The 25,621-nt window shown below is 29.1% G+C and overlaps 1 protein-coding gene across 1 annotated transcript; it reads left to right on the forward strand.

Annotated features, from left to right (window-relative positions):
* Nucleotides 1–613: 613 nt before the first annotated feature.
* Nucleotides 614–16,314, forward strand: LOC107457109 (cytochrome P450 18a1). The gene is made up of 8 exons (XM_016075182.5): nucleotides 614–1,046; nucleotides 5,915–6,042; nucleotides 7,148–7,254; nucleotides 8,889–9,190; nucleotides 10,220–10,332; nucleotides 12,958–13,213; nucleotides 14,560–14,750; nucleotides 16,097–16,314. The coding sequence occupies exons 1-8, from the start codon at nucleotides 853–855 to the stop codon at nucleotides 16,270–16,272; spliced, it is 1,467 nt and encodes a 488-aa protein (XP_015930668.1). The 5' UTR covers nucleotides 614–852; the 3' UTR covers nucleotides 16,273–16,314.
* Nucleotides 16,315–25,621: the final 9,307 nt, after the last annotated feature.

Consider the following 25,621-nt stretch of genomic DNA (forward strand, 5'->3'; position numbering starts at 1 on the left):
CAAACCACTAAAATTAGACTGATAATCACCGTCTTCACACATTTAATTTTTTAAAAATAAAGTTCATTTGTTGGAGTAATAAAATTACATAAAGAAATTTTGATTGATTTTATTTCTTCTCACACAGCGAAATTCACTCCGTACTTTACAAATCGGAAATTTTTAAAAAGAATAAGGTTATTTATCTATGAGATAAATAATCTACTAATGTATGTAAGCATAAAAGTATAAAAATATGCATAAAAGCGGCGAATAATTTACGGTTGATTTATATTCATCCCCGTAAATCTGGGAAAGGATATATTTATACAATTAATGTCATTTCATTTTTTATTTCAGCTAAAAATAATCTACTAGAGATAAAATAAGGTACAAAATTATAGAAAAAAATTATTATTATTTTTAATGACTGATTGAGATTATGATTGAAGAAATTAGGGTGAACTTCTAGATATTTCACTCCCTACGTTATTTACTTGCCTTCCTTTAACTTAGTAAACTCGTTTTTTTAAAGCCGAGGTGCACCCAAGTATCCAATTCAATTTAGAAAATACATTTTTTACAAAATTGCAAAATTATAATCCATCTTATCGAACGTTGTCAAAAATAAAACAATGAACAATTCGACGTTGATAAGATATTGGTTTCCTTGTTTACTTCAATCAACTTTTACTACAGAGCAACTCTTTTATATAACCTCCTCTATAAAAATTTTTGATTTAAACATAAGATAAAACAAAAATTGTTGTTCTTTTTTAACAAAAAGAAAAACCAAGTGATAAGATAACTTATAGTCCATAAAGCACCTATAAAAGCAATAAATTATTGAATTGAAAAAATTTTTACAGCGAAATGGATATTATTTCTCTAATATTTGCTGCTTTAGTTATTTTCATTACTCTGGTATGGCTTATCAAAAGAAATTCTGATAAAAAGTCATTGCCTGGACCCACTGGATTACCTATCGTTGGCTATTTACCATTTTTAACAAAAAAACCCTACATCAAGTTGCAACAGCTTGCTAAAAAATACGGTCCAATTTTCAAGTAAGTTGCTTTCTTTAAAAAATTATCTATTTTTTTGTTAAACGAGAAAACATTTAAAGAGAAATCGATATTGTCATTCCCATTATGAATTATTAATTGCATAGTTTAATTTAAAATTTCAATAAAATGCAGCTCAGCTGACTTAAAGGTAAACTCCATTGTAGAAAATTTAAGCAAAAATTAATCATATTTATTAATATTATAGATATAATTTTATTTTTTGTGTACAACTATTATTGGCAGTGCATAAATTTCGGAATTTTGTGAAGAAAATTAGTTAAGTTCCCCTGCAGAAATTTTATGGAAAATTAATTCTCTGTCAAATGGCTGAAAATTTAATATGCGGTAGCTCAAAACATTCTCATTGACATGAAGTATAAAAATTGATAGTTTCCGAAATACGATGGTTCAAACTATAAATAGTAATTCACACGTCATTAGCATTAACCGTGAAAATTTAAAAAAAGCTAGTAAATTAACTTTTAAGTAAGCATTGAAAGTAGTGAAAAAAGCTAGTAGCTCGTCAGAATGTCCAGCATTAAATGAGTAACTTGCATTAGACTGTTAGAATTTTCATTCTAAAATTATGGTAAAATAACTGGCGGTAGTCAGTTCATCTAATTAACCATAAAGTTTTCGGAAAAGAATATTTTGTACTTTTACGGTTTTTAAGACCGTTTACAATTAGTGTGGTTAAAAAGCCATAAAAAGAAATTTAACTGGACATTATAGATAGCTCAGCAACTTTTTGGCTGCATTGATCTATGCGTGATTTATGAGATTATCGTATTCTAATAACTCAGAGTCAAAAGTTAGGGAGTGCAGGACTCAGGGAACTCTTCATATTTTGAAGGGAATGGTGGAATTATTGTGGTGCCAGTGCTCGAACTCCCGTTCTGTCTTTCATAGAATTGACAGATTAGCACTATCGGCTAAAATATGTGCTATCCATCAGCAAGGAATTTAGTGATTTCATTAGGTGGATCTAATTAGTGCAACAAAACTCTGGTTTTTTAACCGTATTAAGTGAAAGCAGTTAATAAATGACTTTCTCACAATTAACAGTTTGATTACCATCTTATTTGTGGTTATTTTACTATTTTGTTAGAATATGGTAAAATAACAGTAAATAAATTGTTATTTAACTATTTTTTCCGATAAATTTTTAACAGTTACTTCTTTGCATTCACCTAAGCCAATAAAGCTGCGCGCTTCAAGCACCTTTCAACACTGTAACCATTGCCTATACCTCTTATGTTTGATGCTCTTTATCTCGGAAACTATCTATTTTTGGACTTCGTATCAATGAGAACTTTTGCTCAAAATGTTTTGAACTTCTATAACATATTAAATTTTCAGCCAGTTAATTTCTAAAAGATTTGTGAGAGGTCCTGTGCGTTTTATAAATTAGTACAGCATTTAATAAACGACTGGGATGATTCTTTTGAGATTGGTAACTTTTAAAAGCCGTAAGTTTTTGTCCTGGTCGCATGCATTTTTTTTTAAATCTTTTTGCTTCATTTAAAACAAACTCCTGCTCACTCCAAGGAGATTGAAAAATTAATCGTTCATTTTGTAGTTTAGGAACAAAAGAAACAAATTAGCTTTTGAGTTGCATTATAGGAAAAAACCGTGAAAAATTCCTTGTTATTCTAATGATCATTAAACACAAATGAAACTAGTTCCTTTATCATTGATGATATATTTTGTCAGGGCTATTCAAGGAAAATCAAGGAAATTTTTCTTTTTTCTGGTATTTGGCATTATGCCACTGTATATTGAAGGCCTGGTTTCTTAGGACAGGTTGGAATTGCAAAACGTCAGCTTGAATTGAACTCTAACCACTGATTGGTCAATTGGTGTGTTTGACAGCATACGTCACATAAAACGCCCAGCTTGAGCGACAACTACCGTACAAAGTACAAATCAAGATTACAACGTGACGTTAACGACAGAAACAATGGCGTACAACATCCCACAGTCCATTGAAATCAGCCAAGATTTTGATTTTAACATTAAACATAGCCTCTTCTTCCTCTTCTTCTTCATTTATCTAAGCTATAATGTGTTTTTTTTCTTGGACAAAGTCATTATTTGTTCTCTAAAGCACTGGTCGACAATAACAAAATCAATTGAAATTGAAAATAAATGTTTGTTTACGTTATTAACGCATGCGCAATGCGAGATGATGTCTGCGTTGGGCCAACTGCTCACGCTGAGCTAACAAAACAGTATTTTGTTGGCGTCAGGGTAACGTCAATTTAACGCTGACGCCCAGATAAGGCGCTTTTCCAGATCCAGTTAAGAAACCAGATCTTATGAAAGAATAGATTAGAAATGAGAAAATAAGATAGCATAGAATCTTGTAAACATAAAATTATTAATACGTCATAATCTATTTGATTTGTGGTGTAATCAGCTTATTTGGTTCAAGTAGCCGAGGTTCATGCTCTGGCGACCCTCAATGTATTTTTGTTATCTCCTTAATGAACTGAACTGAATATCAGGAAATGAAATGTGATATACCATAGTATAACTTTGTTCTTTTCTTTCTTTGTGATTTGCTTTACGTCTATTCGCGATCGCAACGAACTATAGGGGGCGTTGTTGTATGAGACGCTTACCTGCGATTTCCATATGAACCGTCATTCAGTTACTCTGGAGACGTCGTTAATGTAGCGTGTAGCATTGCAACGTTCCTTCTTTAATGTGGCTTATTAAATTTAAAAAAGAAAAATGCTTGATCTTCTTTCTTGTACAACCGAAAACAAAATGGTATCTCTTTTTATTAGAGAAGGAATATCCAAAACACATCGGAAAAATATTTGTACATTAACAGAAAAAAATATGTATATTCTTATAAGAGTCAAAACCTAATGCCCGAGAAATAGTATTACTAAATGTAATGATATAACATGAAAGACCCATTTAAACTTTACATTCTATAGTTTTAAGAATCATATTAGTTCAAAAATTAAAATGAACAAAAAGTATACATAAGCCTCATAATTTTATGAAATTTAATTTTGTAAACAACGTTTTTTGACAACAATTTTTATCAAAAAATTTCAAGTTTCAATAAAAATCATTATTTAGAAACTAAGAAACGTAAAATAAAGAATGCTGACGAAACAAAAACAAAAAAACAATTCTTTTTTGTCGCCATATTTAGTGCTACGAATATTCGTCTTTGGGATTTGCCAAAAACAAAACAAGATGCAATTTTATTTTTTCAGGAGGGAAATATTTTACCGAAAAAACGAAAATGTACCAATTCCCACAACATGAAACTTTATCTTGGTAAACGTACGTTTTGGAAATGTTATTTCATTTGGAATCTTATTCATCAGAGTTCATATGGCGATATGATTGTTTTGAATCTATGCTAAACTCTATATCGGCTCATTTTCCACCGAAATCCAATTAACTATTTTGATTTTAAATAAAGTGTTTTATTTTATGAACTGTCGCAAAAATTTTAAGTGTAGATTGGCGGCACTTAAAAACCGCCAAATCTGTAGCGGCGGTGGCGTTAATACGTCGTAAGTACCGAATTTTTATTCCATACTTTTCTGAATCATATTATTTCAAACATTGGAATATACAAGAAGTATACATAAACACATAATGTAATACCATTTAATTTTTCAAAAGTATTCTGAGAACAATTTTTATCGAAAAATTATAAACTAAAAAACGGAAAATAAAGAATTCTTAGGATAAAAAAAACGATTTTAAGAATTATTAGCATTGAAATAAAAACTTTCATATTGTTTCTTTTTTTATTATTCTTATAGTTCTTAATCAGACGTAAAAAACCATTCTGTAGAGAACCATCATCAAATGAAAAAAAAAATATTTACAAGCAAATTTTTTATTGTAAAAATCATTGCACTTACCTGATTTATGATTCCCGGAGAATTCCAAAATGATAAATTCCTTGTTTGAAAACTTTATTCTCAAATAATAGATACATAGTTTATACCTTCATTACTTTTAGATAACATACTACACAGCAAAATTTTATAATTGATATGAATTTGAATATGTAGCTAAAAACAGAATAGCTGAATTCTAGTTGAACTTATTCTTTCAAAATTAAAAAAAACTTACCAAGAAAACGATTTAAATTAATTAAAAATCAGCACAAATGGCACTATTTCAAGTAACTTGGATAATTTTTTATTGTTGTTTTCCGAATTATATGGATACAGAAATATATACTATTCTATAACGAAGAAGAATACGCTATAACTATTACAATTCTGTATGTTCTGAATTCATATTTATTCACTGGAATGACGAAAGCAATGTTGACTTCACTTTAATTCGTAATGAATTGAAGACAGAAGAAATGCATTTTACCTTAATACACACATCTGTAACAGTATCCGAAATCGGAAGTCATCAGTTGCAAGTTTGTTGATAATAGAAATTAAAAATTATTGAGGAATTTTTCTTCAAATGTTTGGCGTGTTCTGTTCCTGAAAGATTTACTAATATTCTGGAGATTTTTTTCAAGTTCTTCGGCCTTTTCCTTAGGGAAATTTTGTTTCTTATTTGCTGTTAAAAAATGGCGTCTGATTCAGTCAATGACTTTGATGGAACTAAATGAAAACGTGATAAATTAATGTCCGATATTTACAGGCTCCCGCTAGACGGCGTACTCGAGCGTTGCGATCGCGAATTCTTTAGTTTTTACGCGTTCGATAATTCTTGGATGGTTTTTGAAGGAAAATTTTATTAAAGTTATGTTTATATTTCGCATTTCTCCTTTTTTTTATCTTTGGCAACTGACTTAACTAAAAGTGCAAAACACGCAACCGATTCTCGCCAAAGATTTATTCATTTTTTTTTTATTTGTTCAGAATTCGACTAGGCAGCGTGGATGTACTTGTTCTCTGTGACTTTAAAGTTATAAAGGATGCCTTTGCTGAAGATGCCTTTATGGGTAGACCAGCTGATGGTCCCATCCCATTGAGTGACGAAACAATAAGTAAATATTATGAACTATAATTATTCAACATTGGTTTCATCATTTCATTATTACTTATTAAGATGGGCAACAGCTTATTTTGGATTAGAAAAGCAACCAGCGTCAACACTCATTACAAATAGTTACGCGAGATTATGGTCGTTTCTGACGAAACAGTTTCCTGGTCAAGGCACCATTCCGCAAAATTTAGGAAATGGATATCTTCATATGTTTCTGAAATTAAGCTTCGTGAAAAGAATTCGCCTTAACCTTTTGACCCAGAATTTTTATTAAGCATATTTTTCATACTTTTTTTATGATTTTGTATCAAGTTTGGTCAAACTAAGTGAAAACTATTATATTTTGCATTTTAATAATTTATGATTATGAAATACAGCATGATACACCGGTGTCTTTTTCTGGTTCTTTTTTCTTTGCGTTAAATGTAAAAGTTTCTTCACACGGCTCACTGCCCAACAATTTTTTTTCAAATTTGCACTTATTGGAATTCAAGAAAAATAGTAATTAATCATTGATTTTTTTTTTAATTTGCAAAATCAATTATTGATAAGTTTTTGAATGTGAATGAAAAAAGAATATTTCCAATTGCTTTTTTCTAGATTTTATATTTCATTACAAATAAAATTCAGATAATCTAACATATTTCTTAATTATTTATTAGACTGTTTTTGACTGAATTGAAAAACACTAAAATATATTTTTGCGTGTAATTAAAACACCAAAAAATCTATAAAAGGAACACCGGTGTCCCATCTGCACCAAAGGGTAAAGGTTGCAAGTCGATTAACACAATTGATATAAAAATACGATATACAAAATATAATTTGCATGAGATCTGTCTGACAAGCAAGTGGTCTAACAAAGAATTTTGACTTAAATTTTAAGGAATAAATTCTATCACATGTGTGTACTATCAAATTATACGAAAATAAATCACTTATTTTTTGAAAATTTCCCTAAGATGGTCCCTAGTAAATAACGTTACTATCCAATATAGTTTGAATAAATATTATACATTGTTTTGTTTTCTGTTGAATAGCTAAAAATATTTTTACGAAACCCTTTCATTGTAAAAGGTACTTATAATATTTTTAATCCTGTTTAGGAACTGGTGCTTTCTTAGATTTAGGATGGAAAGAACAGAGAAGATTCTCACTGCATGCTCTTCGTGATGTAGGTTTTGGCAAAACCCGATTGGAGGCTCAACTTAAAGTAAACTTAATTTCATTGTTGCTTTGCATTAGAAATTTAAAAACATACTCCAAAAATATAACTCTAATTAGTTCAGAAAAGAAAGGTAAAAAAGGATATTCTACATTAGGGTTCTTCCTGCGTGGCCCGCATGCCATTATTGCTCCGCTGAATATATTTTGGTGATCCTCCAAATCATCTCATTCAGTTTAAAAACAATTCATAGAAAATAAGATACAAAAGACTGCAAAAAGGCAATTACTTTAGATGATATATATGTACAAAAATTTGACGCATTAGACTGTTAAGTATTTTGTTAAGACTGAAAGGAGAAATAAGAATTTTAAGTTTCGTCTCGATTTACAAAGTTTTACTTTAAAATGGCCTTTACAAGAATGAAGTTTTATGCAAATGCTGAACAAATGAAGGTAAATAAAACGAGGATTTACCAGCAATGGCTTATAAATGAATCAAGTGCTGCAATACATTTCAGTTAATCAACTCATTTCAGATGTATTTCGTCTTTGTACGCGTAATGGCAGGTTGAAAAAGTAATGAAGAAAACTTGCTCAAAAAGGGAAATTATTTTCCCCGAAAAAGAGAGTCTTACAATAAGGAAACTTTAGCAACTTATTTCTACTTTTTCTCTTGGCAACGAGAAAGCAACGGTATGTACACACATCACAATGAATTATGATACTTAACATATAGTTCAACGTATTATGAACAGATCGGAGCGATGAAATTACGAAATCAAAAATAAAACTAATAAGCCAGCATTTACTATTTTTCACAATAAATAAATAATCTTATGATAGTTTTCTTGTTGTCTACATAATGAATCTAATCCTGTTATCTGCATAACATTAGTTGGCTTAATTTGATCCATAAGTGAAATTCAATTTCTATTTTTAACAAAACATTTTGAAAAAATACAGTAACTTACACACAATTGTTATTCTCTTCCTGCCACTGATATCTTTTAATATTGTCTAGCACAGTGTCACTCCCATGACCTCCTGAATTTTTTACTTTGGCCCCAGAACGCACAGGGTATAATACACCTCTACCCATCGTGACTTAAATTTCATCAATTTCCGAATGAAATCTTAATTTAAAATAAACTTCATTTCATTGTTGTTAAACATCAGACATTTATAAGCACACTGCAAAGAAGGTAATAGAATTTCTTTGCAGCATTTTCCAAAGACAAGTTTTAGAGGGAAAGAAAGGTAATCTCACAACACGTGCTTCGTAATTTAGATTTCTGAAAAGCCTGATTAGAAACTCAACTTAAAATAAACTTCAATCCATTTTTGCTTGAATCAATTATTGGAAAGTATATTGCAAAAAAGATTTAGAGAGTTTATTTTTCCTCAGTGGAAGAAACAAAGAAAAATCGTGTTTTAGGTTCTGTTCATACCGAAATGAAAGCTCACCTTAAAGCTAACTTGATTTTAATCAATTTTGAACCAATCTTTCTATAATTGATAATAAATAATAAAACCATTATAAGAAGCGACTTCTTCCTAAATCCACACACTGGACAAAATAGAATTCGAGTACAAAAGTTATTTGCATTTTCTTGCAAATTTTAAGGAAATTGTTTTTCTCTAAAAGCACAGCAATTAAATAAAAGATATTCTTTACTGTAGGAAGAAGTTGTTGAAGTTTTAGAAAGAATGGAAGAACAAAGAAGTGAACCGATAAAAATATCTGATATACTTGCTTCAAGTGTATCGAATAACATAGCCTCTCTGCTTTTTGGACGCCGGATGAAATACGACGATCCGAGACGAAAAGAACTCAACAAACTAATTGCCAATGTTGGTCGTATGGCTGGAGCAGTTGGATGGCAAATGTTCTTTCCTTGGGCCAGAGCTATAATGACACATCTGAAAATTGGAAGTAATGAAAAACTGAGAAGGGCTGTTGAGGTACTTACTGAGTTCTGCAGGTATTCGAATTCCAAAAAATTGCTTCTTTTCTCTTCATTTATTTTAATGAAATTATTGTCATTTGAATTTAAATATTGATTTCGCCAATACATTTACTTTTATTTCTGGTTTATGGTTTTCGAGAACATGATTATAATGAATGTAAAGGAAACTTTTTTAAGGATCCACCGCCTGTTCACTTACGCTCCCCAGCCCCCGAAGACAGCCATGCAATTTTATAAGGCTTGGTAAACCCTGTTAGCTTCGCTCGCTACTAAGTTAAACCCATTTAAAATGTCTCCTGGCATAAAATCATAAGATCTACCAATTAAAATCTTTAAAACTAATTCCTCATCAAAGAGTTAGTATTTTCAGTCAATAAAAAGTTATTAAATAAAATAAAAATTTAAATGAAATGTTGCGTCTTTCATATCAGTCATCAATATTTGTTGTGGATTTTGTAGCTTTAAATTGAGTAATAATTTTTGTAACTTACTGTTCAAAAAACATTTTGATCATTAGTAAATTTAAGAAACATGAAAAAACAAGCAAATAGTCGCTCAAATTTCCAAACATGCAGGCGCTATTTCTAACCGCTCTCCTGACGAAACCATATTTTCCAGATAGCGACTTGAAAACAAAACATTCCAAGCCTCCGAAATGAAGTTATATTTATTCAGAGAAATCGTGTTTTTGTAACTATTTCTTGACTTTAAATATATTCAGAAAACATTACTTATGAAATCATTGATACCGCTTCTTACTATGTAAGAATCCGATAATTGGATTCAAAAGTCGTAATGTTTAATAGAGGTAACAAAGAAAACCATAAAAGTTATAGAAGGTATAATGTTTTTCAGGGTCCATCCTAGAAAACTTGTTTATATGTTATTTGTTTTGCATCGCGTTGTCAAAGTTCAATAAATAATTTTATTTATTCTGCGAAATATTAAAGAAAAAAAACTAATTTACGATTAATATAATTTAAACGAAAAGATAATTTAAGATTAAGTATTTAAAAAAATAAAAATATCTGGTTATTATTTCAGAAAAGAAATGGAGGAACATGAAAGAACCTTAGATCCAAACAACATCCGGGACTTTATGGATAGATACATTATTGAAATCCAGAAAAGAGAAGGACAAAATACTGGATTTCACAGTGAGAAGCAAAAATTGCTAATTCAATTTTTATTTACGACTAGGAGAGATTAATTATGGAAATATCTTAAAGTAATCTATTATAGTTGAGAAATTGTAAGGGAGTGGTAGAAGATAATTTGAAATTTCAAGAAATGCGCTTTGTTTTTTTGTTTTTTAAATTTTTTTTAACCAAATATCTTATATAGCTATACACAAATTAAATTATTTGGTATAAACATCATAAAATAATACTTTTGAGGTTCTTTTTTGAGTGTTCCATCCTAAATAATGGAGTCATTTATTGTGAAGTGCAAACCAACTATTTAAAATTTTATTAAAATCTCGCTTGCACATGCGCCTTAATTTTAAATATTTATGAGCAAGTGTAATATTTCCATTATTATATGCCCGAAGATAATATTTTAAACTGCAAAATGGTTCATTAATCTTTTGTTTTAAAACAGACTGCGTGACTGGATTTAATATTTTTCAAAAAATGCAAAAGCTTTTCAGAAACTCTTTCTGATTTGACTTAACAGAGAGCAAATACTTCAAAATTAGTTTTGATCAATAAATAAAAGTCAGGATTTCTGTTTTGTGGGTGGCTAAATGTCCTCTCTCACAGGTACCATCGTTGTGAGAAATAACTGCACTAAAATTCGAAAATTAGTTTTGCTCCTAAAGCTAGAGATTTTTTTTTTAAATCACAATTTCAGTCTATTTTTTGTCGAAATGCACAAGATGAAAAGCGTTATATATAACAGAGGGTCGCGTAAATGTTACGAAGAACTGCTGGAGGAATAAGGGCACATCATCGGGATTAAAATTGCATAGAAACCTGTCCCGGGGAATGCCGTCGTATGCGGCTAGTCGCACTTCCCAATTTTGACCAGTTCAGAGTGACACGAAGAAACAGTTCATAACAGGGAAGTATCTGTAACGGCGTATGGCGACATTTCCGCACATGAGTACTTATGCAATATTAATCCTGATGATACGATTTAACTCCCCTAGAAGTTTATCACAACATTTACGCAACCCTCTGTTATATATAGCGTTTTTAAACTGATAAATTTCGACAAAAAATAGACCAAAATTGTCTTTTAAAAAAAACCATAGCTCAGAGCGAGAAACCTATTACAGATTTAAGATCAGCGATACAAAAATCTCTATGGTTTGTTAAAAAAAAATGTCATGCAACATAAAAAAATGTTACCCAGTGTTATTACTGCCGGCCTGCTTGAGCTTGGCTAATACATTGTAGGTTAAATATACTTTTGCTACAACTGACTTTAGCCCATTTTGTATAAATTCCATCGGAATACTGAAGAAATACTATAATGACTTCGTTAGGCTAAATATTATAAAGCACAAAATTCTAGAATATCGTTATTATATAGTTATCGAATCATACAGTTCTAGAATATCATGAAACGTGCTGTGTCTTCATTTCTTACAACTTCTACTAGCACAGAAAAACTATCAACTAAAAAATTTGGTGCTAAAAAAGAAACAAATGGAAGTTAATTAAGAATATCATTCTCAAAATAATAATGATAATCATAATATCTTCTGCTAAAAGCAGTACTTCTTTTATCAGACATTACAAATTCCTGAAAAAAAAGCTCTAAAAAGAAATAAAGGATAAATCGCACATGCTCCAACTACGAAATTGCAGGCGGAAAGGGAGCACGAATCCACGATTTATACACTTATTACGAAAAGAACCTGAGAAATTACTCAGGTCCTGAGCACAAAAGCCTGATAGTTGCCAAGTTTGAAGATTTATTATGTTTACGTCCCTTGTTTTCCATTGGGCAAAATAGTTACAATAGGCGATAATAAAAATATTGTAATAATAAAATTTTAAATGTGCAGAGCAGAAATGAGGCGAATATGTGATGCATGAACAGAAAGACCATAGGAAGGAAGCTCATAGTACCGACTGCTATGATGAACAGCAGACACCAATGTTGTTGCTGGGGTTAACGATGAGAATACCTTTAGGTTTAAAAAAAAATTTAATTTTTAACCAAACTTTTATGATAAAAATTGATACCTTTACCTAATTGCAATTTTCAAAAATTTTGTTTTTAAGTTATGGCTATAAGTCAATGTGGAGCCGCAAAACGGTGACTTCATGACGGTGGGCCATCTCGCCAATGACGGCGGATAGTAAATAATAAAATTAGCTTAAACTCTCATCTCGAGCTACTCCTTTAAATTTAAGCATGTCATTTGTACCCTAAAAATTCTTGCTTAGGTGATTAAATACACACATTCAACGAAGTAAGGAAACGAGACGTACTTGAAATGAATGATTGGTATTATTGTAGATAAATGCGCTTAAACTGCGTCACAAATTGCATGAAAAATTGCAATCGTATGTTTTCCAATTAATATTGGGTTCTTTTCTGTTCTTCCTAAATATCGTATGAAACTCTATTGATGAAATTAAAAGTTAAGGTATATATTTTTATCTAAGGGTCGTTTAAAATTTTTTCAACTAATATGGTTTCCTTTGCTTGCTCCATAAACATAAAAAAATTATTCCATCACTAATCCATATAAAATCTGAAAATAATTCCAATTTGATATATTTTTACAACAAAAAAGATTGTTCATAGCTTTAAATAATTTCTAGGGGAAGTTTTGCTGGATTTAGCTCGTGGTTTCTTTGGAGCTGGCAGTACAACGATTCGAGTATCTGTAGACTGGATGTGCCTGGTCATGGCGGGTTTCCCAGAGGTTCAGAAAAAAATACAAATGGAGATCGACGATGTTATAGGACGAGATCGCTTCCCCACCTATAAAGATCATCTCCAAATGCCATACACCGAAGCTGCAATATGCGAACTCATGCGATGGAAAACTATTATACCTTTGAATCTTATGAGATCGTAAGGCAATTTTAATCTTATTCTAAGACCATTAATTTTAAATGTGTTATTCCGGATGAATGAAAATTATTATTTCTCTTGTAACTTTGACGCTCGCTTTGAATAACTGCTATAGAAAATAACTGATCAGCTGCTTGTAATTCCTGTATTTTAAAGATGAAAAACATGAAAACAGCATAAAAAATTGCTAAGAAACTTAACTTGAAAGAGAACTTATTTTTATGATACGCCATCACTACTCAAAACTGGAAAAGTAATTCTCACTATCCCCGTATTTCATTCTAAATTAAAAATATGACGGCAAATTTGTTATACAAATGCGTTAGCTTTAAGCTATATTCAGAAAGCAAGTTTCAATATTTGTCCTTCAACTAGATTATTTTTTGGAAACTTATGCAAATTTGATTATTGTTATTTTTAAAGAAAATAGATAATCTAATCTTAAACTCTTGATTACTCTAAAAGCCTATTTAAAGTGATCCATAAAATTGCATGACTCGCAATCCAATCTTAATATATATATATATATATATATATATATATATATATATATATATATATATATATATATATATATATATATATATATATATATATATATATATATATATATATATATATATATATATATATTATATATATATGTATATATATATTATATATATATATATATATATATATATATATATATATATATATATATATATATATATATATAGTTATAGTTATTGTAATATTGGATTTAGTTGGAATGCTAAGTCGAGAGTCAAATGTTTTTCCATTATAAAGAGAACCTTGTCTTATAAATCTAGAGAGAGAGAATCTTATGGATCAATATAAGGGATAATAAACGAGAAAGTTAAAAACTAAGTTATTCCTGGAGGAAAGTAAGAGAGAGAAAACAACTGCTTGCAAACAACTTCAGGTTGGAATCCACCGCCAAATCAGTTTTAACGTTTTTAGTACCGCCTTCTTTACTAGCTATTTATCTGATTTTCAATCACTTGGTTACTCATTCACAACTCAAGTGCATAGTTTAACTTCAATTTTGATAAGGATTCGTGTATTAAGGAATATGATTGAAGAACACTCTGAATATGGTTTTAGTGAACCCCCGATTGCTTTTTATAGGTAACGACCTAATCAAGTTGTGGATAATAAAAAAAACGAGTTGATTAATGATGAATAATAGTTTCCTTAAAAATATAATGCACCGCAATAAGAAGTGCTCTATTGTCAAGAAATCAGCTCCAGTATGTTGGAATTACTACATAAAGAGTTATATAGTAGTGAGTCAGAAATTATCTTTTATGTGATTTTATTTTCTCTCTGTATTTATGTTTTAGCACCTTGGAAGATACAGAATTGAAAGGCTATTTCATTCCAAAAGATATGCATGTTTTAGCAGTCTTGTATGTTCCAGACCATGACGAAACTCTTTGGGGAAAAGATGTTAATGATTATAAACCTGAACGATTTTTAAGTGAAGACGGTGAAAAAGTGATAAAACCAGAATACTTCATTCCTTTTTCTACAGGTACGTAATGGTAAAAGAATAAACTATAATTTTTATTTCGAAAAAAATAATAATATGCAGTGCATGTTGACAGAGATAGAGAGGACATAAAGAATTTCATTCGAATTATTTATCTCCTTTTTTTCTAAAACCCTATTACGAGGAATATAAAAAGAAAAAATTTTTTATGAATATTTTTTTTAACTGATGCATACCCATTAAAAAAATTTCTAATATTTCTTTAAGCGTGCACCCACTCATCCTTAATACAATCTCATTAAACTTAGAACTAATTAAATAGCATTAAAAATTAACTTAGTACTGAAATACTGAACTCAGTACTGAATTTATTTATTGCCTTATAATCAATAACTAAAGTATTAAGTAGGTGCAATAAAAGTAAAGTAATAACCAATTTTTTTCCTAATTCCTTCCTGCAGGAGTACTATCATTTTCTCACCTTTCCTCGCCGAGATAAAGAGATGACAGGGGAGAGAGATTGATTCTATACTAGTGAAATAGCTTAAAAATATTTTTAGTCTCAGATAAGGCAAAAAATTTACTTGCTTTAAAAATGATGAAAAGTTGCAAAGTATTTTTCTTGTAATTTAAAACAGAAATGTTTTTTTTTTTTCAAATTTAGAAAAAGTAGTGTCCGGTTTGAAGAGATAGAAATTAACGAAAATAATGTACATAATGTTTAATTCATAGAAGATTCATGGGGATTTAAAAATATGCTCGTATTGAGAAGCGTTCGTTTTGCAGGAGTGTCCATAACAGGAGGTTTCACTATATATGTATAATATATATATATATTAAGATAAAAAGTTTTTTTCTGAAAAAATATTCAGTGAATTTTGCCCAACTAATTTAATAGAAAAGAATCATGAAATTGTTAAATTTCAAAAATAATGATATTGTAAGATTTCAAAAATAAAGACATTGTTAATTTTCAAAAGTTGTTAAATTTCATATCTTGCTGTAACATACAGACAATTCTTATATGGCTTTTTTAGGCGTCATTGAATGTCAAAATTTGGTAGGATAATTCTCCTGCAAATAAAGATAAACAATATAACACACTATTTTAAGTCCTAGTAGGATTGACATGCTAAATAAATTATTTCCAGCTCTAGTATAATTGTCATAACAGATGCATTATTTCAGCTTTAGTATGGCTGACGTCTAGTATGAAATGGCAGTCAAATATAATTAAAATAAATTATCATCAACCTTGAACATTGTTAAAACTGCTAGTATTTTCAATAGATTTTTAGGCAAATACCATTTTACCTAATAGGTTGCACAAATCTTTAGAATGGTCTTATTCTAATTGTAACTAACCAAAAATTAAATTTTATTTTCAGGCAAGCGATCCTGTCCAGGAAAACCTTTAGCAGAAGTCGAACTTTTCCTTTACTTCACGGCTATATTACAAAAGTACAAGATATCAATGCCACCAGGAAAAAAACCAGATTTCGACGGAATACTTGGTATAGGTCTCGAACCCAAAAAACAAGGATTAAAAATAGAGCCACGATAAACTAATTATAAATATTTATTTGAATAAACTTATCTAAATTTTCATGCTAGCTTGTATTTTCAAACATGCAGTGGAATGTGGATGCAAAACACAACTCATTCTTTGTAACTACGATAAATCTACCAAATTCTTTTCTATAAATAATTTTTCATTGAATATAAAAAAAATAGATGCAAATCTACAAATCAAGACCACCTTTGATAATAAAAAAAATTATATATATTTCAAGCCATCAAAAAATTCCTCATTTTAAAAGCCTGAAAAAGATTGAGTTTTCATAAATACGGCATGACATAAAAAAACTAAGTCTTTTAAAACTTAAAACAAATAAGTTTTATTGTAGCGAGAATATGAAGTAAATAACTATTTCTCGGAGAACACAATTCAAATTCAAAATGATTTACTAATAGTGGTGTGATCATGGGATCACCACAATGTTTACTTTCCCTAATACCTACTGGTCTATTTCCAAAAGATAGCGTCCCCTCCCTAGCGGTTGCAAGAATCTCTAAAGACGAGCTAGGAGTCGAGCCCTAGAAATCTTGCAAAGGCAAGGAAGAGGGCGCTCCTGTTGAAGACAGCCCAGTAGGTATTAGGGAAAGTAAACATTGTGTTGATCCCATGATCACACCACACTAATAATTATAAATAAAATATGCTGAAATCTACAAAAGGATCAAGCATTATACAGAGAAAATGTACAGCAAACAGAGAAAGTATGGATTAAATAATCTCAATTACAACACTACTTAATATTAATAAAACAGAAGCACTATTACTTAAGAATCTTTCATTTTCGAAAACGTAAGACTCTTTAATAATTGCATTTATAATAACATAAATATAATAATAACATAAAATTTTAATTTCCCAAGTGTTATTCAAAAATTAATAGTAATTTTTTCTCAAATTGAGAAGAAAAAACTAAATAGATATGTAAAAAATAGTAAGTTAACACAAAAATCAAGTTAAAAACTATAAAATACTCTCAACTCTCAGAAAGTAGGAGATTTAACAAATCTCAGCTACAATTATGTTCTTTTAGCTGTTAAAAATACTGATATAATAGTAGCATAATAATACTGTGTAATAATTTAAGCAGTAAAAGTTCTCTTGATTTTTTACACCTGTAAACAATTGTTAAAATGTTTTAAGGGACGAAAATTTTAAATGCACTTTTTTAAGGATAGTGTCTTAAATCCGCACATTTCTCATAACAATATAAGAGATAAATTATTCTATAGCTGTTTGGTAACTTGAAATACAAAGAAACACAAGTGATTCATTTACAAATTTAATACAAAATAATTCAAGTTCATAATCAAGTAAATTTCAATAATGAAAAATCTATTTTATTCTGATTTTATTAAAAAAAAGATTTTAAAGAATTAATATTTGGGCATTAACGAGCTGTGTCAATAATCTTGGATTCAAAAAAAAAGTCAATGATAAATAGATCTTGATTAAGTGTTCTATTGCTTTAGGCACTCATTAATAGTCCATGACCTCGCTCCTATATTGATGAAATGTTTTTTTGTCATTAATGCTTAAGTTGTAAGTAGTACCTTATTTTAAAGAATTAATATTTGTGCAAAGAAGTAAGAGTTGCAAAGAAAAGAGCAGCGCACAAACGACAAAATTTAGAAAGTAAACTTTCGCAACATTTTGTAGTTATTTTGAGTAAACTTGTCCATTTCTCAACTATCATAACTAAAATGAGTGCTTTTTGTGCAGAATTTTTTCTCCGACACTGATCTTTTGATATCAAGTGGGTATTTTGAATATTTAACAGGAAAAAGAGTTGGACAAATATGTTTTTTAGGCATCACAAATACTTAATCAGTTAAATGATTAAACTCTCTGCTAGTTTTTTTCCATATTTCTCATAAAGTTATAATAAATCCTCAATATAATTTACATGAATTCATTAACTATTTATTTCCTACTCAAGAGGCTCAAAATAGGTAAATATTTATTTACATGTTTAACTTTGTAAAATTTAAGTATATAAAAAATAGATATACAACATAAAAATATATAGGAGTCTCAACAGCATTTTTGAAAACTATTCTACCCCTTGCACAATCACCAATTGTAATCATCAATCAAAAAAATAATAATTAAGAATTCTGAAATCCGCATACACACTTGGAGTACCTAAAAAATTAGAAATTCTGATTTCCCTAAAAATAACACAGGATTTTAAATATTATTTTGACTAAATTACAAAAACATATTTTATAACTTAAAGCTATTTTTTTCAACAGAAATGATGCTTAATTTAAAAAAGTCAAAAGATATAATTAGTTAATCACATAATGTGTAGGATATTCTTTTCTACTTCGATGCAAGGTGTTAAGAGGAAAACATTTTTAATTTTAAACTTAATTTTCAATTAAACAGAAAACTTTGTTAGAAATAATTCTAAAAGATAATTCATATACAAACAAAAAAGGGAAAGCATTCTAATGGAAAACAATGAAACTTTTTTTAAAAAAAAATCTAAGCTTGGAATAAAAAATATAATAAAACTTATTAACTGATGTTACAATACAAACTCGTGCTATAATACAAACTCGTATTATATACTCGTTTGTTATAATACAAACTCGTATTATTAAATACCATATCGGTCTCTTTTACAGGCCACGGAAATGCAATTATAAAGTTAAAAAAAGAAGTGTTGAAAAAAACCTTTTTCGCTTATAAACTTTGCATGAGTTTTAATTTTTTTCTCCAAAATTCAATTTTTCAGAAAGTTATTTGAATGGTTTGAGAATTTCTCTTTTTTTGTTTGTTTGCTGTATTTACATTTTGTTCTGCTGTGCAAAACCTGAGATACTTGAAATTACGAATGTGTGTATAAAATGTACTATGAGTACTGCTTTAAAATTTTGTAATACTTTTATTCCCTTAATTAACTATGGATATACTGCTACATTTGAAAATTACATATATTAATGGTGCGAATTAAAGTAAATTTATTTATATTTAAAAAATAGATAATAAATTAAAATTATGTATATGTACTTGTATTTGGATATAGTCATGATTAAAAAACAGGTAATTATTGAATTTCATAAGCAAACAAATTAAGGCCGAAAATAGTATAAAAAGTAATTAAATTAAGGGGAATGTGATCATTAAGGAAAGTGGTAGTGCAAAGCTATCGTGGGATAACAATAACCCAATAGGTTCAAAAGGTCACAAAGTGTGAGGTTTGAAAAAATTTGTTAAATTGGTATCACCAAATTTGGAATAAGGGTAAAAACAAAAATTAACGAAGATAAAAAATAAATAAAACAATGACATGCTATATCCAGATACAAGCTAAACATTTGATATGGTGATCTAATGTTTCCAACTAAATAAACGAACGCATGCCCAAATGGGAAAATGACAAAATGCACTCACCCGATACAGGAAAATTTGATAAAAATCACACTAAATAAGAAGTCATAGAAGAACAACAGAATCTTTTATTAATTTTCTAATTCACGCATCCACAGACAAAAACAGATAATTGAATATGTAAGTTAGGTAAATTATTTTTAGCAAATGCTAAGGTTTTTGCTGAGAAATGGGTGCCAAAAAGAGTAATTTAGAAATCTTATTAAAATTACGCAATCACAGGTATTACATTATATAGATACAAAAGAAAGAGATTTAAAGGGTGATGAGAAGATAAATACTAGAAAATCATTTAAATTTATAAGAAATTATGATTTTCAAAGAAAATTCTAAGGCATAAAAGGGTAGATATAAAGAACATTAATTTACAGAGGGATTTGAAGATTTTACATTCTTATTTTAAGTCAAAAAAAAGGATGTGGGAAAAGGAATTTATTCCCTCGATACGGACCAAAGTCCGCATCTCGGAGAAAGAGGAGAGGTCATTAAGTAAACATGCATGAGAGAGAATGTAAAAGCGTCTAAAAAAACTCCTTAACTGGAGTAGAACCAGAGAAGTGATAGCCAATTAAATTTAAAGAGGAGTAGAGTTTGAAAGTCAAAGGAAAGGGATTGATTAAGTTAGCTTCCCTTAAAAAAATTAATGAGGAAAAAAGAAAGATGGGAATAGAGGGGTATCTCTCCCCATAGGAAGTGCAATGACCACGTTGGCTATCGAGGAAGGTCAAACAGAAAGTTAAAATAAATGTAAACTGCTATATAAAAAATGAATTAAAGGTTTAAGAAAATTAAAGGATTAGATATAAATAAAAGAGTAAATTGTTACGTTACACAAAGTGCAAATGCTGTATCTTGTATACTGTATATACTGTATCTTGAGTTTCCAGGTTGAAAAAGTGTAATGTTTGATTTTTTAAATAATTAATATTCCACGAAAAATCACAAATTTAAGGAAATATTTTGCCGTTGCTCAGAATGATTTACTATGAAGATAATTTTGCAGTTGGTGTGGGTGACGAATAGAAGTAGAAGGAATTTTGTTGATTACGGCAAAAATGAAAAGTAATAGAATGTAATACTCAGACTTCACAGTTCAGGATAAGTAGGTGATGCTTTACAAACATTTGCCGACAAGATATGTTGAAAATGAAATAAATTGTATGCAATATAATAAATTGTATGCGAGTCTTAAGGTCAAAAAGTTCACTGGAAATTAAAGTAAACCTAATGCTGACGTGGTTGAAGAAGGAAGAGTAAAAAATGCATGATGGATACTGGATACATGATGGAATATGCAAAACGTAAAGCATTAAGGGGCCTAAACTTTTAAATAGTGTCCTCATTAAACTATTGAGACCACATTTTTAAGATTGCTTCAACTATCTTTATTTTGAGAGACAAAACATGTCCTCCACATCTAAAAAAAAGTCTGATTTCGTAAATTAAAATATCATCAGCACAAATATTTATACTTATTTAAGGTTAATCTCTTGAACAATTATGAATGCCTCTTAGTATGTGAAAATCCAATCATTAAATCGAAAGTTATTAAGGTGTTTCAATTTTTATTTTGCACATAATACAAAAATTTTCCTAGCTTCAACCAAAACAAATCTTTCTCTGATTGCCAATTTCTTTCTCTGCTCTGACATTTTTGAGATTTGAGAGAAAAAATTTCCTTTTTACTATATATAACATATCTATAGTTAAAAAATAAAGTTTTCTTTTTAACTTACCAGTTTTATTTGGCAGAACAATAAAGGCACATCCCCCTCCTCAAGCTCTATTTAATTTATATGAACAGTCATATTTTTTGGCAACTTCAGAAATTTTATCAATTTTTGTGTGCTTTTCTCCTAAGGCACTCAATAAATTTTGGTTTATATTCACCAAATCCTGTATAAACATTAATTAAGACGTATTTATAAGCATATTTTTTATCATTATTTTATCGTAATTTAAAATCAGATCATTATATTAATTCTTAGTTTCTAAACAACATTTATGTAAACGTTACTGTCAAAAATGTGGACCAGGTAAAAGTATTATCTGAAGTTATTTGGTGAAATTAAATATAACTAAATACAAATAAAAATATTTTTTTATTAAATGTTTTAGAACATTTTATAAGACTTACTCAAATTAGAACCCAATTTTTCATAAAATAGTTACTTTATGCATCGCACAAAACATGATATTAAAGCTTTTACTTTAGTTCACAGCATATCAAACAAAATAATCAATTATTAATATTTTTTAACAACAATAAAAAGAATAAGAATAAAATATGAGAATATAGTATTTTGGTTTGTCTCACAAATAATTCAGCATACATATATCAATATTTACCTGCAAAGATTTCACATTTGTGGTGCTGGTAGTAGATTGGTTAAAGTTCTTAAAGAACTTCCAGCTTTCATTTGATACACTCTCAATAGCTGCCATTATAGACTCAATTACAACTGGATACTCTGAAAAAATAATTTTAAAAAATGCAAATTTTAATAAATTTAAATTAGCACAAAAGCTTATCCAGTTTATTTATTGTGATACGGACTGGGCGATATTAGAAATTATATATCGTGATGCATCGTCAGTTTTGCATCGCGATATAGCGATGTATCGCGATATAGTATTTTTGAATTTCATTTACTTGTAAGGCACAGGAAGTCAGATTTCTATCAAAACTTCATACTCAGATTGATTTAAATCAATTTATGAATTTGAAGATATATATGTTTTGCTTAAGAGAGATATTAAGTAAATTGACTACAATGTACAATCTTACTTAAAATATTTATTGAAATGTTTGATTAGAAATTCATACTACGCGTAAAACAAAGTGCTAAAAACTTTGTTTAAAGCGTTTTTTACAAATTAATATTTTCTTGTACTATTATGCATAAATAATTACATAATTAAGTTCGATCATGATGTTCAATTTCTAAATGAAACGTTAAAATTATTTGTATATTTAAAAACAAAGTGCTAAATAAATTTTAGAAAAAAAAACGATTTTAAAACACTATTTATTATTATTATCATTTCAGTTATTATAGTTCTATTATAGTTCATTTACGTCACTCTAGAGCTGCACAATGGGCTATTGGCGACGGTCTGGGAAACATCCCTGAGGATGATCCGAATTTTGATCCTCTGCAGATGGGATGGCACCCCCGCTTTGGTAGCTCGACCAAAGCGGGGGTGCCTTAAAGTGCACGCGAAGTCGAGCACTTTAAGGTAGAACAGTTTAACGAGGACCAATACCGCACACCCTCGGTCCCTACGCAGACTGATCCAAGTGGTCACTCACACGCACACTGACCGCAGCCAGTGATGTTTGACTTCGGTGATCTGCAGGGAACCGTGTCTTAACAATCAGTCCACTGCGGGACCTTATCATTTCAGATAAATAATTAAGTTAAATAATGACCGAATTATGAACGAAAAACAAAGTAAGATTTAATTTCTTAAAAATTAAAAAATTGTGATATTCGATAATATATTTAGCTAATTAACAAATAATATGAAACGAATATTTTTTAAAAAAAATTATTATACTCTCTAATTTCCATTCATCAAAACGAAGTGCTAAATGATTTAAAAAAATGAATAAAATGCGCAAACCTTTCAAATTTTTTTGTATAAACAAAGTTGATTGACTTATGTCCAAATCCAAATGACAAAAATGAATTTTGTTTTAACTTTATTTCTAAAAATAAAAACAACATGATTTATAAATTTAAAATCAGTAATAAAAACTCATCAAATTATTAGAAGTTTCATCCAAAAAGTTTTTAATATATTAAAAGAAAGTTAAAAAAAATAACCTAACAAATTCAATTCTTTACGGGGGCCTAAATTATATTGCCGATAATTTTCACATTTAAAAATAAAAAGAAGTTTTTTTTTAAAAAAACTTATCTAATTAATGAAGAAACTCTTCTTTATATATTCTTTTCAATAATATATTGCCTTTAGAACAAGGTAACATCGGCGATCACGAAGTTAGTCCCACTGAAAATAATCTACAAGAAAAGTCGCGACAAAGAAAAAAAAAGCTAAGAGGTACGAAAAGGAACATGCGATATAACGATATGTGTTCTCAAAACTCTGATTCTGATTCTACAGCTCACCAATCAAGGCCATTTCAACATAACGAAACGAACATCGTCTTCCACAGCGCGAGTCGACAGCGGAACGTAAGAGAAGAGTCTTATATCGCTATATCGTTATCTTATATCCTTGCGTGTCTTATATCGCTATATCGTTTTGCGCTCGTCGTCTTTACTCGGCGGCTTAAAACAGATTCCTGATGCATCGCCTTGAATGAAAGTCGCTGTATCATCTTGCCGATATATGCGTTAAATCGATATGTCTCGATACATCGATTTATAGCCCAGTCCTAATTGTGATTCAAAAGAAAATTAATACATTTACTAGGAGATTTTTTTTTTATGAAATGCATTTTTTGTAAATAGAATAAACAAATATCATACCAGAAGTACTCAACAAAATATAATTTCAGACCAAAAAAAAAATTACATCTTAAAAAAAAAATTTTTTAATTAATTTTATTTTCTGATGGCCTAAGTTGTTTTAGGGAAGAAAAAAATGTGTTTAATAAAAATATTGTTCTTAGTCTACAACAACATGATTCATTTGCAAATGGTTTTTTAAATCTATCTTTTGTTATCAAAAATATGAAGAGATTCATAAAAATACTTGGGTCAATACTTTTAAGGGGAAAAATCTGATTAAGCTCTTAGCTGATCACGTAAGAAAAAAAATTTTTTTTAATTATTTTAAGAGAAAATCTACATTACCAAATCATGTGAATAAGAAATTTTTCTATTTCATAGTAAATGTTTCTGAGCTTTTATCATTAGCAATTGTTATTAGCTATTTTTTTAACTGCACTTTCAATCTATAACAAATTTTATCACTATTGAGAATTTACATTAATTATGAATACAAGGATCTCTAACATATTCTACCTATTGACCAACTTAGTTAAAAAAAAACTAAATCTGTTTATCATAGGGAAAAAAGTAAAAACTTAATCATTTTTTACATTTATATATTAGGAATATGTATCATTTATCAATTTTAGTCTTAAAAAAATTTTGAAAATGTTTGAATATTTTTTTCATTTTAATTTTCTATATATTCTACATATTAAGTACTATTTGCATTGTTTGCTTAAAAAAGTAAGTAAAACAGGATGCCAAATTTTCAAAAGCCTTTTTTGTGAGGGTAAAATTCAAATATAAAAGCTATAATGCAAAAGTGAGCAGATATGACTTGCAACACAGGGTGGATTTTTTTATATGAATTCTTCCTTTAAAATTCTTTCACTCTACACTTCAAACCCAACGCTACAGACTTTATGAACTCATATATATTTGTGGTATTAATTATCAGCTTCTAAAATAATATTAGTAGAAAGGGGTGTGTGAGGAATACGAGATGAAGGAAAACATGTACTTTTCTTATCAAATTAAGCACTTATACAAAATATTAAAAACAGAATTTAAAATATTGCCAGCAATAAAATAAAAATAAATGAAGAAAAAAAATTTGTAGCTCATGAAGTACTGACATTTTTATATTATGTAGGAACATCAATTATTACATTTATCTATAATAATCATTAAATTTAACTTACTTACTTAAATGAATTTAAAAAAATGCATACTGTATCTAGCGTTTCTTTTATATTAACAGCCATCACTTTAGTATCCACCAATAGTAAATTAATCTTTGGAATACTGAAAAAGAACAAATATATATATATACATACGTATATATGTGTGTGTGTGTGTGTGTGTGTGTGTGTGTGTGTGTGTGTGTGTGTGTGTGTGTGTGTGTGTGTGTGTGTGTGTGTGTGTGTGTGTGTGTGTGTGTGTGTGTGTGTGTGTGTGTGTGTGTGTGTGTG

This window comes from Parasteatoda tepidariorum, chromosome 8 (genome assembly GCF_982258835.1).
Source record: "Parasteatoda tepidariorum strain Cologne lab strain chromosome 8, Ptep-v5.0, whole genome shotgun sequence".
Taxonomy (NCBI): domain Eukaryota; kingdom Metazoa; phylum Arthropoda; class Arachnida; order Araneae; family Theridiidae; genus Parasteatoda; species Parasteatoda tepidariorum.